The sequence below is a fragment of the Sparus aurata genome, chromosome 2 (genome assembly GCF_900880675.1).
Source record: "Sparus aurata chromosome 2, fSpaAur1.1, whole genome shotgun sequence".
Taxonomy (NCBI): Eukaryota; Metazoa; Chordata; class Actinopteri; order Spariformes; family Sparidae; genus Sparus; species Sparus aurata.
In genome coordinates this window covers 17,302,105-17,314,611 of record NC_044188.1, presented here as the reverse complement: position 1 = coordinate 17,314,611, position 12,507 = coordinate 17,302,105, and the positions used below count along the sequence as shown (strand labels likewise).

Sequence of the window (12,507 nt, the reverse complement as noted above, 5' to 3'; positions counted from 1 at the left end):
CTTGCAGCTGCAACTAAAAGTTATTTGTACCATTGATGATCTGGCAGTTATTTTCTTGATTATTTGTTTGGTTGATAAAATATCAGACATATCAAACAAATATCCATCCCTGTTTAACATAATCGAAGATGACATCTTTGAATGTTTTATTTTGTCCAGCAGATGAAAACCAAGGATGCCAGGAAAAAGTCAGTTTTTACCTAAATGATGAAGTGATTAACAATATGTAATACTGTCTAAGACTAATCACAAAGGCTTTACTGTTATCTGATGTTTTCTGTAGCTAGATGGCTTAATTAGTCAGATTAGGTTTTATTTAGCTAAAACTGCTAATAATACTGAGGGGATATATTTTGTCCACCCTATTTAAATCAATGATGGTGGTAGACTGAATATGCAAGTGCCCCTCTACACAAACAATACAGTTTGAAGGCACCAAAAAAAAACTAGCAGTGTTGTATAAAAGTACCTAAAATTAAAGATGATATATTAAAATATTACTTTGGTAAAAGTGAAAGTCACCAATACAAACACTAATTGTAGTATCTGATCTGAAAGTAAATTTTATGACAAAAGTACATGTAAATTATACATGCAGTATATTTATATGTACGTATATAGGATTTATCAGATCTGCTATCCAGCATTTTTATGATTATCGGAATCTTTTTAAAAATCTGCTATAAAATAATTAATATAGTAATATAAATAATGATAGGCTATTACTTGCCTTAAACTCAATTACCATTTGGAGCCCTCATTTACAATCATTTCGAGTAAAGAAAGAGGAAAATAAATTCAAATAGGTTGGCAAATACTGTACATAATAACAAAAAACAGTTAAAGCACATGTTAAAAGAGACGGTATGTTTTCTGATTATGGATTTGGGTACCAAAGTATTCATTTGTGAGGTGCTTTGCCCACAGTCTGGGGGCATAATAACTAAAAGTTAGCGATAATAAGAAATAAAATACATGCACTACTTTGGCTCTGATGGTGCATGCAATCTGTGAACTACAAAACTAAAGTTTACAAATAAATGTAGTAAGTAAAAAGTACAATATTTGCCTCAAAGAGTAGCTGAGTTTAAGTGTAATGTTGCAGAAAATGGAAGATATTCAAGTAAAGAACGAGTACCTCAAACTTACTTAGCTTGTACCTCAGTAAATGTAACCACTATGTTACATTTCACAAAACTGCCAACCAAAACTTCCAAATATGAAGATGTTAGTTATCCAGTGGTTATGAACTGTTAGCATTATCTGTTTCATCTTTTGCTAGCAAGCTAACTTCACATTAGCAAGCAAGCTGCCTAAAACACCTCAGAAATAATGCTGTTATTTGCCTCAATGCTTGATGATAAAGTTGTTAAATTTAGTCATAGGTTTATAAAAAAAAAAAGACAAACAAACGAAACAACAAAAAAACAGGCTAACATTGATAAAAAATGTACCAATTGATGTAGGAATTTACTTACAGTCTATCTAGTGTTAATGTAGCTAGCTTCATTAGCCGGCTTTCGTAGTGTCAACATGGCGTCTGCTAACCGACTTCAACAGAGGCCTGTACTGCGAAGCCAGTTTAGTGGGTTAGCGAGGTATGTTGAGTCTAAAGCCAGGCTTCCCTGTACTACAAAGGTGGCTCTCTTTTAACCCGGCTAGATCACCATGGTAACTTATGCTTAGCTCATAACCTGGTCCCTACAAGGTTATATTCAGATTTTCAGCTTAAAATCGGCTATAAAAGCGCCGCTGTTTCACTGTGTAACTCATTCGGAGATGGCGTCACCATTCATTGAGAACCCGGTGGACCTGGGAGCAAGAATAATTCGGGCAGCACTACGACGTGAGCAGCTTCTTCGAGATCGCGCTGATCCGCTGGCATTTCCTGATGAAATTCTCTATGAGCGATATAGATTTTCAGCCGAGGGAATACGGTACATTTGCTCACTTATTGAGCCGAGTGTCAGGAATGCCACTCGAAGAAGCTGTGCGCTCACTGTCGAAGGGGGCTCAACATAGCCAGGCTTTGTGCTCATGATGCAGCTCAACAAAGCCCCAAGTCCCCAATCAGAGATAAACGGTACTGCGACGGTGGTTATCAACTTAATTTGTCAAGTCCGGTTCTCTGCTTTGTGCTCTGCGCGCGTTCACATAAAAGGAGGCGTTTGCCGTCATATAAGTCTACTTCCGTGCGAAAATGGATCGATCCCAGGCCACATATTTTACTCAAGATGAGCAGATTCTTATTATGCAAGCCAGGCTATGAAGAATTCAAAGAAACCATCACGGCAAAAAGTAACACTGTCGCCGCCAATAGAGCGAGGGAGGGCTGCTGGCAGAAAACTGCTGACCGTGTAAATGCGTAAGTTAACAATGATTAATATTATGATCAATATTATATTAAGCCCTTAGTGTTTTCATTTCTGAAAGCTCAACATTGTGCAACTTTTACATATTAACCCTCATCCATTAAAAAAATAAATAAACGGAAGCAACAACTATCTTTTTTCATTTTCGAATGATGTCTATATTGTTTTCACATTTTACTGATCTCAGTTATAGAATGCGCGTTTGTGTTTTATTGAAAGCGAGGCTGAGTGTGCGTAGGCTATAAATGCTCAGTGTTGTTTTTTTTGCATCACTGTGTCGGGATGAACAAGCAAATGTAGCTACTGTCCCTGTACAATGACAATAAAGAGCTTTTTGACAGTCAAAAAAAAAGCTCAAGCCTTAAGATTTGTGTTTGGGCGTACACTGCCCTACAGCGGGTGAAACATTGACCAGTTCATCAGTTTATTCATGGCCACATCAAAGAAATAATTAACTTTACTCATTATCTGTGACAAATAAATACTAGGTTGGCCTAATTAAGATTTCATATTGTATTTTATTAAGATGTGGAAGCAGCAGTCGGACATGGCAACAAGTTAGAGCCAAATACAAAAACATCATTCAAAGTGGTATGTAGCCAAGCTGCCCCATCATTTTGACAGTGTGTGTTCTTACTCAGATTTTCTGCATCACCAACTGAATGTAAGGTTCCCGTGGCAAAAAAACAAAGGGCTACACAAACAGTTTGCCCGACAGTGAGCGCACAGCTTCTTCAAGTGGCATTCCTGACACTCGACTCAATAAGTGAGCAAATGTACCGTATTCCCTCGGCTGAAAATCGATATCGCTCATAGAGAATTTCATCAGGAAATGCCAGCGGATCAGCACCATCTCGAAGAAGCTGCTCACGTCGTAGTGCTGCCCGAATTATTCTTGCTCCCAGGTCCACCGGGTTCTCAATGAATGGTGACGCCATCTCCGAATGAGTTACACAGTGAAACAGCGGCGCTTTTATAGCCGATTTTAAGCTGAAACTCTGAACATAACCTGGTTGGGACCAGGTTATGAGCTAAGCATAAGTTACCATGGTGATCTAGCCGGGTTAAAAGAGAGCCACCTTTGTAGTACAGGGAACCCTGGCTTTAGACTCAACATACCTCGCCAACCCACTAAACTGGCTTCGCAGAACACCCCTCAGGTAAGAGCAGGTACTGCACCTGTGTGGGGGAGGGGGGCTGCCAGCAGCGTATGCACGAGACACTCCCCTTGGCTTTGATTGGTTGTGTTGATCCAGGAGCGGTGGATTCTTGCAAATCAAATTACAGCCACTGGGTGGAGCCACAGACAGTGGATTTTTACACAGTTGACCTGTATCTTATTCTACTGTCAGATCATGATGAAAATTGTAGCAAATATAACAAAAAAATAGTTACAGACTACAGTTTAACTGAACATTGTGTAGCATATAACACTGTTTGGATTAGTTGTTTAAAATGTGTTATCAGTTAAACCAGTTCATTAAAATCAAGCCACATTATAAAGCACAGCCCAGTGTGTGATGGAGACATGAAATTGTATTCATATTTTATTACAATATTAGAATTTGTACACATTGTCCTCCCCGTCCACATTTCATTTATAAATTTATTACATAAATATACTCCAAAAAGTAGAATAATCAAAGACAAGTTCAATATTAAAAAAAATTCAAAACAAAAGCAATACCTGACTCTGGGACAGAAGCTCAAGGAATGTAATTCTTTCTTCTTTTTTTGACACAACAAAGGTCACACAACATGTCAGAGTCATTTAATTTCCAAAAAAAGGGGGGCTCGTACTTGGAACATAGAAATGATTTGCGAGAGAATCAAGTTCATTCAATAATTTTGATCGTTACTCCTGGCTTTGATACGTTTTTCAAACAATATTCTTCATTTCAGTACAAAATGATATTCGCACAAAAGGAAAATCCAAACTTTGGGACAATGAAGCTCGTCATTATTGGCTTTGGTTACAAGAAACATTAAGGTTAGCACACATCCAACTTAAGAGTTCCCTTGAATTGAGGATATAATCATAACCAACCAAAATAAAGAAAAAAATCCACCTCTTCTCAATCCTTTCCCACCCAATGATGAAGTAGCTACATATTTCCATTGCCCATAAATAACCTCATGATCACTTAATTGATCTGCAATCTGAGTAACCTTCACAACAACACATGCAAAAATAAATACACTGCATGGCCTCTGATGCGACCCTTCCCTTAGACACTCACATCATGCAAATTAAGGGTCTTGTCTTATCAAAGTCCTAATCACCTCTAATGACTAACAGGTGTCATCAGCTGAACTGTTGATGGTCATGATCAGCCCTCGAGATGAACAGACTCTGAAACAACTCTTTTGGGGGGAATTCTCCAAATACCAACAGAGTCCTCTGTTGTGTAAAAGTTTGGATTATTTAAAGTTGATATGGCAGTAAGCATTGCAGTGAGTTAAGACTGGCCAACACTGAGCAGAGCCACTAACATCCATGCTGTCAGGCAGCAGAGGTGGCAATTACACTATGATAAACATGCAGACACTGATGAAAAAAATAACAACATGGATTTAAACATTCAACACATTACTATTATAGGGAAAGTTCACTCCCAAATCAAAAATACTTATTTGTTGCTCTTAGCTGTAGGGCTGTTTATCCGCCTAGATCATTTTGGTATCAGCTGCTGAGTTCCATGTGCCATTACGTTCAAGAGAAGGCAGACACCCCGACGGCTGATACCTGCAAAACTTGGCAACTCATACCAAAACAATCTGGATGGATAAATAGCACTACCGGTGCGAGGAAAAAGATGTACTGTTGATTTTGGGGGGAACTGTCCCTTTAAACCGGATGAACCTCAGCTGGAGGGAAAATAAAAGATAAAACAACCCACACAAAGTCAAGCAGTGTAGAAGGGTCAATAAAACCAGAAACTCATAAAAGGTCAAAAACAGAAGAGCAAATGTTTATGAGTGTAATATAGAAAATTAAATTATTACAGTATATATGCATGTTGACCTATAGTGATAGTAAAAATGAACATAAATTGGAGCAGGTCAGCACATGTCAGACCTCATGTAAAAAAAAACTAAATAAAATAAAACAACCTTGTGATCATTTGGCTAAATAAGATTTAAAAAAAAACACTCTCCTTAAGATTTCTGTCGAGTAACCAAACACTGGAGAGGACTTCTTCAAACAAACAAACAACAAACCTGTTTGTAATCATTTTAACGTTCTGACAAGACAGAGAACAGTAGAGATGAGGGTTGAGGGTTTCGCAGCAGTGGTGTCATAATGTCAGAGAGGATAAAGGGAGTCGTCGAGCCGCAAATGTCAGAACATCTTACCACCTCCCCGCAGGTCCGCAATCTATGTGTGATGTGCTGTTGATGAGGCTGAGTGGGATGTCAGTGTTCTAGAGAGGAATAAAGGTTTCCTGGGTTTTTCTTTCTTTCTTTTTTTTTTAAATCCCAGTTTAAGAGAGTGTGACCATTGTCCTGTGTTAGTAGGCGTCTTTCTGAGTGTGCATTTGATCCTGGATCCTCTGCAGCATCTCCTGCATCCGCCGCAACTGTGAGGAGAGACGGGAACAGCGTTAGTTAGAAACCACGGTGCAGCTGATTATTCACACATGACTGCACAGACAACAAATCAATAACACTCGGGAGATCGGTCTGTGCTGTCAAGATCACGTGACCTGTGATAAGCGACTGTGAGGGGACCACTGGCTCCTCCGCCTGCCTCTTATCCTTCACTACAGACTATTTACTTCTACAAAAGGAGCCTCAAAGGGTACAAAAATATACTCATGGCAGTTTGCTGGTTAACCAGTTAATCATATTGGTTTGTTTTTTTTTGTTTGTTTTTGGGAGGTCAAATGCAGATTTGCTTAGGATTTACATTTGTTGGAAGCTATTAATACTGAATAATATTGTGCTGCCTGCGCTGTGACACCATGTATGTGTCAAAATATTGACATTAACATCTTCCTTTTTCCACTTTCTCAACATACAGTGAGGCAGTATAGTGTACAATTTGGTTTGAGATTATATTCAATATTTATTAATCTGACAATTATTTTTCAGAAATCAAGAACACACTTTCCTGTGGTCCAAAGTGACATCATCAGACATATTGTTTTGTCAGACACCCAAAATCTTAATTTTAACATGATATAAGACAAGAAACAGCAACAAATTCTCATATTTTAGAAGCTGGAAACATCAGATGTTTTGGCTTTCTTTTTTATTCTTTGCTGAAACAATTACTCAATAATTAAAATTAGTTGCTGATACATTTTCTGTCAAAAAGCTTATTGATTTATCGACTATTCGTTGCAGCTTTACTGTCATATTTAGCATTTTTCAATTTTAAAAACAAAATAAAAACAACTGAGGAGAAACGATGTCTTTATTTGGTAAAATTAAATAGATTTAGTGGGGGGAGAGGGAAGGAACGTGAAACAAAACGGCTGTGATAATTCACCATGAACAGATGCATCATCGACGGTGTTTACCTGCTCAGTTCCTTTACCTTTACTGGGAAGTCATCAGTGACTGGGCTCATGTGAAGAGTCTAAATATTAGGAATATTACTTAATATAATGGTATTTCCTTAAAGAATATTTCTTATTTTAATTTTCTGACAAAGACCAAATTTATGTAATATTTCACTCAAACACGCTAACAATATTACCAAAGTCCCTTGCCATAGCTGAATGCGGAGTTGAACCTCAAACCCAACAATTTTACAAACCTAGATTTAAAAGCGGTGTTGCCTCTTTAAAGTGGGATTAAGAAGCTTCTCTCAGCACTAGGTTTGATCTGGGGTTGTGAAAAACTGGACAAAAGCTGAGGGGTTAACACAGCTGGCTCCTGCTTTCAGAGTAAAGGTCTGATTTTATGATGACAACAACCTTATAACAGTGTTGTTAACTGGATGTAACTCTTGCCCTATGAGAAGGTAGAAAATAGAAGACGTGATGATTTTTATCTGACAAGCTCTTTTCCAAAGGACTTGAAAGGACAGGGGAGCAGGGATTAAATTCATAATCACACAAATGCATGTTTTGGGAGGCTACTCATTGTCAGTCTCAGAAAACATGACCCGAGTGTGCTTCAGAAAGAAAACATCGGTGAGCAAACGACACTCAGAGGGCTTCATCGGCCAACGTAACATAGTGCTGCTCTGCGTGGGGCTGAGCGTCTGAGTGCTCATGGTGGTCAGAATTGTGTTCGGACTCGTGGTGGTGGTGCGAGTCTTGTTCGTGGTCGGCGTGCCGTACCTCCTCGTCTTTCTCTCGGATGAGCTTTTCTGTCTCGTTGTCGTTCACTGTGGGCACCACGGGGATGGGGAAGTCTGTGCCGCTCTCCCTGGTTAGTTTACTGCAGAGTCGGAGAGAAGTTTAATGTTTAATATTGAAAGTTCAATTGTGAAAAGAAAATTCAGTAATTCTTCAGGCTAAAGTGACGGTTACAGTGACACCCCCAGTCTTTCATGTGACACTTGTCTGCATCACAGAGGATGTGCTGGATGGACCTGGATCTGAGATAGCATTGTCTTTTGGTTTGTGTTTGTATGTGCTGCTCTGTTATGTTTTTGGCTATATTCTCCACTCAAAGTCCCTATGAGTACGATACAGTTTATTGTATTGTATCGTAACCACAGTTAACTGCATTACACGTAGTTTCTAAGGGCCTGACCTGTAAACAACAATGAACATCGAAAAACACAATCAGGGTAGCAGATAAACAAGCAGAGTATGCCTTTATGTGCCTAGACATCATATATCTGAGTGGAAACTACCAGGGAACGCACCTTGTCAGGTCCACTTTCCTAAACCATCATCAAAAGCTCAAAAACTGTGGTGTGCACAGCCTAACTAACGCCAAGTCTTCCTCTGGAGCTGTGTAATTAGTTGCTTTACTCTGTGTGCCTCATGCTGTTGACAGACTTAATTAACACTTAGCAGAAAAAATACCAAATAGGAGAATCTGGAAATAGATGCAAGCATCTGTGAGGATAAATATAGAAAACATCTCTAGTTAAGTCTTAAATACACTGTAGAAAACCTTAATTCCAAAGATATACATTTTGATATCTTACAAGTGATTGTGAAGTGACAGGTTAAAATATATGTTTTTTAACAGATTTCTCTTCAAAAGCTGTCAATTTCAAATGAATATTTGATATATATATCTGTATATGTTCAATATGTTTTTCTTTCTTGCTTCAGTGTTGCTTCATACTTGCGGTTGCGTTCCTTCACAACCATGCGGGTCATGCTCTGGATGCAGTGGGCTCTGTAGTTCTCGTAGTGAGTCTCTCGGGTCACGTCCTTCAGATCTTGCATATGTGTGCGAACGAGCATGTTCCTCAGCTTCACGAAATCACAATGTGCCGAGTTCTCCACTGCAAAACCACAGTGTGACGATCAGTTTCAACAGCGTTTGTCAGTGCAACACGTACGATATCGCAAACGTTGATTTGGACCAGGAGGCCTACCTTCTACGATGCCCCAGGGGTAGAGACGGCCTCTCACCCTCTTGCCTTTGGCCTCCACCACTGTGTTGCTGCCAATGACAGCGAAGGGAATGCTTTCCTTGTTGGGAGAACGGAAGGGATGATAATATTAAAACAGTGTTTGGCAGGGGAGGGTGGAGATGAGTCGCTTGTTCAGGGTGGAGCAGTGAGTGGTGCAGTGCAGATGTACTTTTTGTTGTTGCCTCCTTAGTGCCATCTTATCTTTCATCATCTATATTTTTACTACTTGCATTTCTAATCACTTGCGTATCCAATCATACAGTTAACACGTTTCTCTTGTCAGGGGTTACTCTAGGACACGGGCAAAGAGAGATATATTGGCACGCTGACGGTGTGCTCACTGCCAGATAATGGTTGACTCATCAAGACTGTGCAGTCAGTAGTGGACTGACTGCCAAGGTCTTCGGCTAAATGGCCTGTATGTTCCTTTTTTAAAATAACTATTAACTGGACAATCTTCTGTGATGCGATCAGGACAACATAAGAGATTTATGTGTCTAAAAATTCCTCATGATATATGAAAGTGCAGCGCAGACTGCAACAGCCTGCTGACTCTGAGATGTAGAAAATAAATAAGAGCAAAGAGGAAGACACCCAGCATCTCTGGCTCTCACCTTCAGCTCCATGTCCTGCTGCTTGAAGTCCTCATCTTCGTCAGAGTCACAGTCGGGGAACTGGTATATCTTGATACCATACTGCTCGATCTCCTCCCGGATCTACAAAGAAAAGGACGATAGAAAAAATACAGAGTGAAAAGATGTTTTTTGCCTTTAAGATCAGTAATAATACAAGTGGAGATTTATTCATTAATGGAGAAACAAATGAATTAGCTCTGTGAACCTCAGCCTTGCCTTGAATTTCTTTTTCTTCACCTCACTGGGGGTGAGTGTGTCTGCCTTGGCCAAGATGGGGACGATGTTAACTTTCTCGTGTAGAGCTTTCATGAACTCCACATCCAAAGGTCGGAGGCTGGAGGTGAAACAAAGCATACTTATGCATTACACATGGAGCAGAGTTATCAGGAGGGAAATTAATTTTTAATTTGATTATTTAAAGATGAAGTTGATAAACACATTGAATTGCTGAAAACAGATTTGTCCACGTGAAAAGCTGGGTTCAAGATATTTATCCTTGTGATGATCAAGATGTAAAGACGCAGATATAAGACACAGCATTAAATCTGTGGGTTTGCTCTGTGAGTGACCTCTTGGTGTGGAGTCGTGACCGACACTCACCAACAGAGGGAGCAGTTTCTCCATCACTTTGACTGAAAAATGCACTGCAGCATTACTCCAGGTTTATGGTGTTTGTGTTCTTTAATGGGCAAGGCGATGTGGAAGAGTGCATGTGCACAAATGCGGTGAAAAGTACCACATCAGCACTCACGAAACAATTGATTAGAGCGATTTCACCTGAAGCCAGCTGAGGACTGCTTTAACTCTCGGCAGGAGCCTCACTGCATTAACAATTTATGGGGCTGAATGTACTGCAAGGATAGATATTTACTATAAATCTCATTTACTGAGGTGCAGGGAAAAAAAGATGTCTAACAGAATGCAAGTTGCTGTGATGTATTGTGTAATTTAAGGAAAGTAAAGGATGCCACTGGTCTGATTCATCGCTGTAGCAGAAATATTGCCGATTATTTGGAGTTATAAAAGAGAGAGAGGAGGCAAACTGCTCCCTGCAGATTTGTCATACCCATGACCGAAGGGTGAGATGAAATAGAGGCAGCAGTGTACGCGGTTGTCCTGGATGTTCTTGCGGTTGAGGCCACTCTCGTCCCTGAAGTACTGCTCGAACTGCTGGTCGATGTAGTCAGCCACTGACTTCCAGCTAGAGAACAAACACAAGGGGACATTCAGTCTCTGAGGCGAAGCACAACTACTGCACATGACTTTCTAGACACCGCAGCTCTGCTCTGGTTACTTTTCATTAAAGACTGAGGCGAGTCTGAGGCGTACCATTCAGTGTTGTTTACAGCGTCCCCAAACCCAGGGGTGTCCACAATGGTGAGCTTCAGTTTGACACCTTTCTCTTCTATATCCACTGTGTGTTTGGTGATTTCTACAGTTTGTGTGATTCGCTCTAGGGGGTGGAAACAAACAGAACACTGGTTTCAATATGTTGTAGAACAAAAATTTATCAGACTAAACAAAAAAGCTGTGGCTGCCTCACCTTCAGCATTGAGCAGCTTCCTATCTTTGTAAAGATCTGTGAGAAAGAGACTGTTCACCAGGGTGGACTTTCCCAGGCCGGACTCCCCTTCAAACAAAGAGAAAACGAGCAAGGCTTAAGACTCTCTTAAAGTAAAAGATGGGCTTAAGATCAAATGTCTTCTAATGTGCAAACTAGGATTTACCTGCCACCATGAGCGTGAAGTCAAATCCCTTCTTGACTGACTTGCGGTGCACCTGGTTTGGCAGCGTCGCAAAACCAACATACTCCTTGTCCTGGTCCTAAAACATGCACACAAAGATGAAAGAATACATCAGGGAGCCAGACATTAGTATGAATATCATGACTGCGTAAAAAACATCTTCAAACGCTGTTATCAACAAGTCCAAACAATTCAAAAGGTGTGACACCTTAATGATGTCAACAACACAACAAAACCAAAAGGCAATGCTACCATCTCAGAACCACAATCATAACCTGTTCAACCAGAAGTATATAAGCTCAACCACATAAAGCAACAAGTTTAGTCACATCCTGTCAACTTTATTCATGAGTCTGAAATGTTCAACACATTACAAACACCATCGCCCTAAAAGCAGAACTGAACCACTCAGATCTCGTCCCTCCTCTCTGACTTTCTAGCCTCAGCCTCCTCGTGTTACCTCATTATTGTAGTACGGGTCAAATCGACCCCAAGGACTCCTGGGCCTGGTGGGACTGAGGGGGGGCGGCAAGTCAAACTCCACACTTCTGGTCTGCGGTAAACTGGGCTCTGAACCTGAATCCGACTGCGCCCTGCCTGCCACAGGGGGCCGCAAATACGACGGGGTGTGGGGGCGGTCCTCGCCCTCAGCTTCCCTGTCTGCAGCGTGATGAGGCTCATGCACATGATGGTGATGGTGCTTGTGGTCATGGTGGCTGTGCCCTCCTTGGTGGTGAGGGTCTTGCATTATGTTCTCCACCTCTGAGTCTTCTGACTGGCTCGAATGCTAGAGACGCCATGGTGGAAGGGGATGGATGGGGCATAATATGGAGGGTGGAGGCAAAGATAGGTTCAGGAAAAGTCAAATGTTGATGTAAAAGGAAAGGGACAGAGACCCAGAAGGCAGAAAATGCACTTTTAGAGAGGGTTGTAATATTTTACGGTGACTGAAAAATAATGCTTGGCTTTAAATTCCACCGAGAAACAAAGGGATGTGATTTTTTCCAATGCTGAATATTCATGGCGGAGGAAAGAAGAAGAAGTTATATTACGGCAGCTATGGGCTACAGGGCTATCGAGTTTGATATATGATCAGACTTGATTGAATTAAAGGGGACTGTGGGACCACAAAGATGAAATCAATTTATTTGAGGGTATCTAACGGCTAGCTGTTGCTTCCTCTGATTGGCCAACATTAGACT

The 12,507-nt window shown here is 40.5% G+C and overlaps 1 protein-coding gene across 6 annotated transcripts in view; it reads right to left on the bottom strand.

The window, feature by feature from the left end:
* Positions 1 to 3,890: 3,890 nt before the first annotated feature.
* Positions 3,891 to 12,507, bottom strand: part of septin4b (septin 4b) — a 46,552-nt gene continuing 37,935 nt past the window's right edge. For 4 of the 6 annotated variants that reach the window (XM_030400014.1, XM_030400039.1, XM_030400030.1 and 1 more), the window contains 10 exons: positions 11,288 to 11,384; positions 11,104 to 11,190; positions 10,890 to 11,013; positions 10,627 to 10,761; positions 9,777 to 9,894; positions 9,540 to 9,641; positions 8,887 to 8,983; positions 8,631 to 8,793; positions 7,667 to 7,766; positions 3,891 to 5,953 (listed from right to left, as the gene is read on the bottom strand). In XM_030400014.1, coding sequence (XP_030255874.1) covers positions 5,885 to 5,953; positions 7,667 to 7,766; positions 8,631 to 8,793; positions 8,887 to 8,983; positions 9,540 to 9,641; positions 9,777 to 9,894; positions 10,627 to 10,761; positions 10,890 to 11,013; positions 11,104 to 11,190; positions 11,288 to 11,384 — 1,092 coding nt within the window. In that variant the 3' untranslated portion in view covers positions 3,891 to 5,884. Of the gene's footprint in view, positions 5,954 to 7,666; positions 7,767 to 8,630; positions 8,794 to 8,886; positions 8,984 to 9,539; positions 9,642 to 9,776; positions 9,895 to 10,626; positions 10,762 to 10,889; positions 11,014 to 11,103; positions 11,191 to 11,287; positions 11,385 to 11,765; positions 12,093 to 12,507 lie in introns of all 6 variants that reach the window. The other 2 variants (XM_030400049.1, XM_030400006.1) reach the window with 1 other exon arrangement.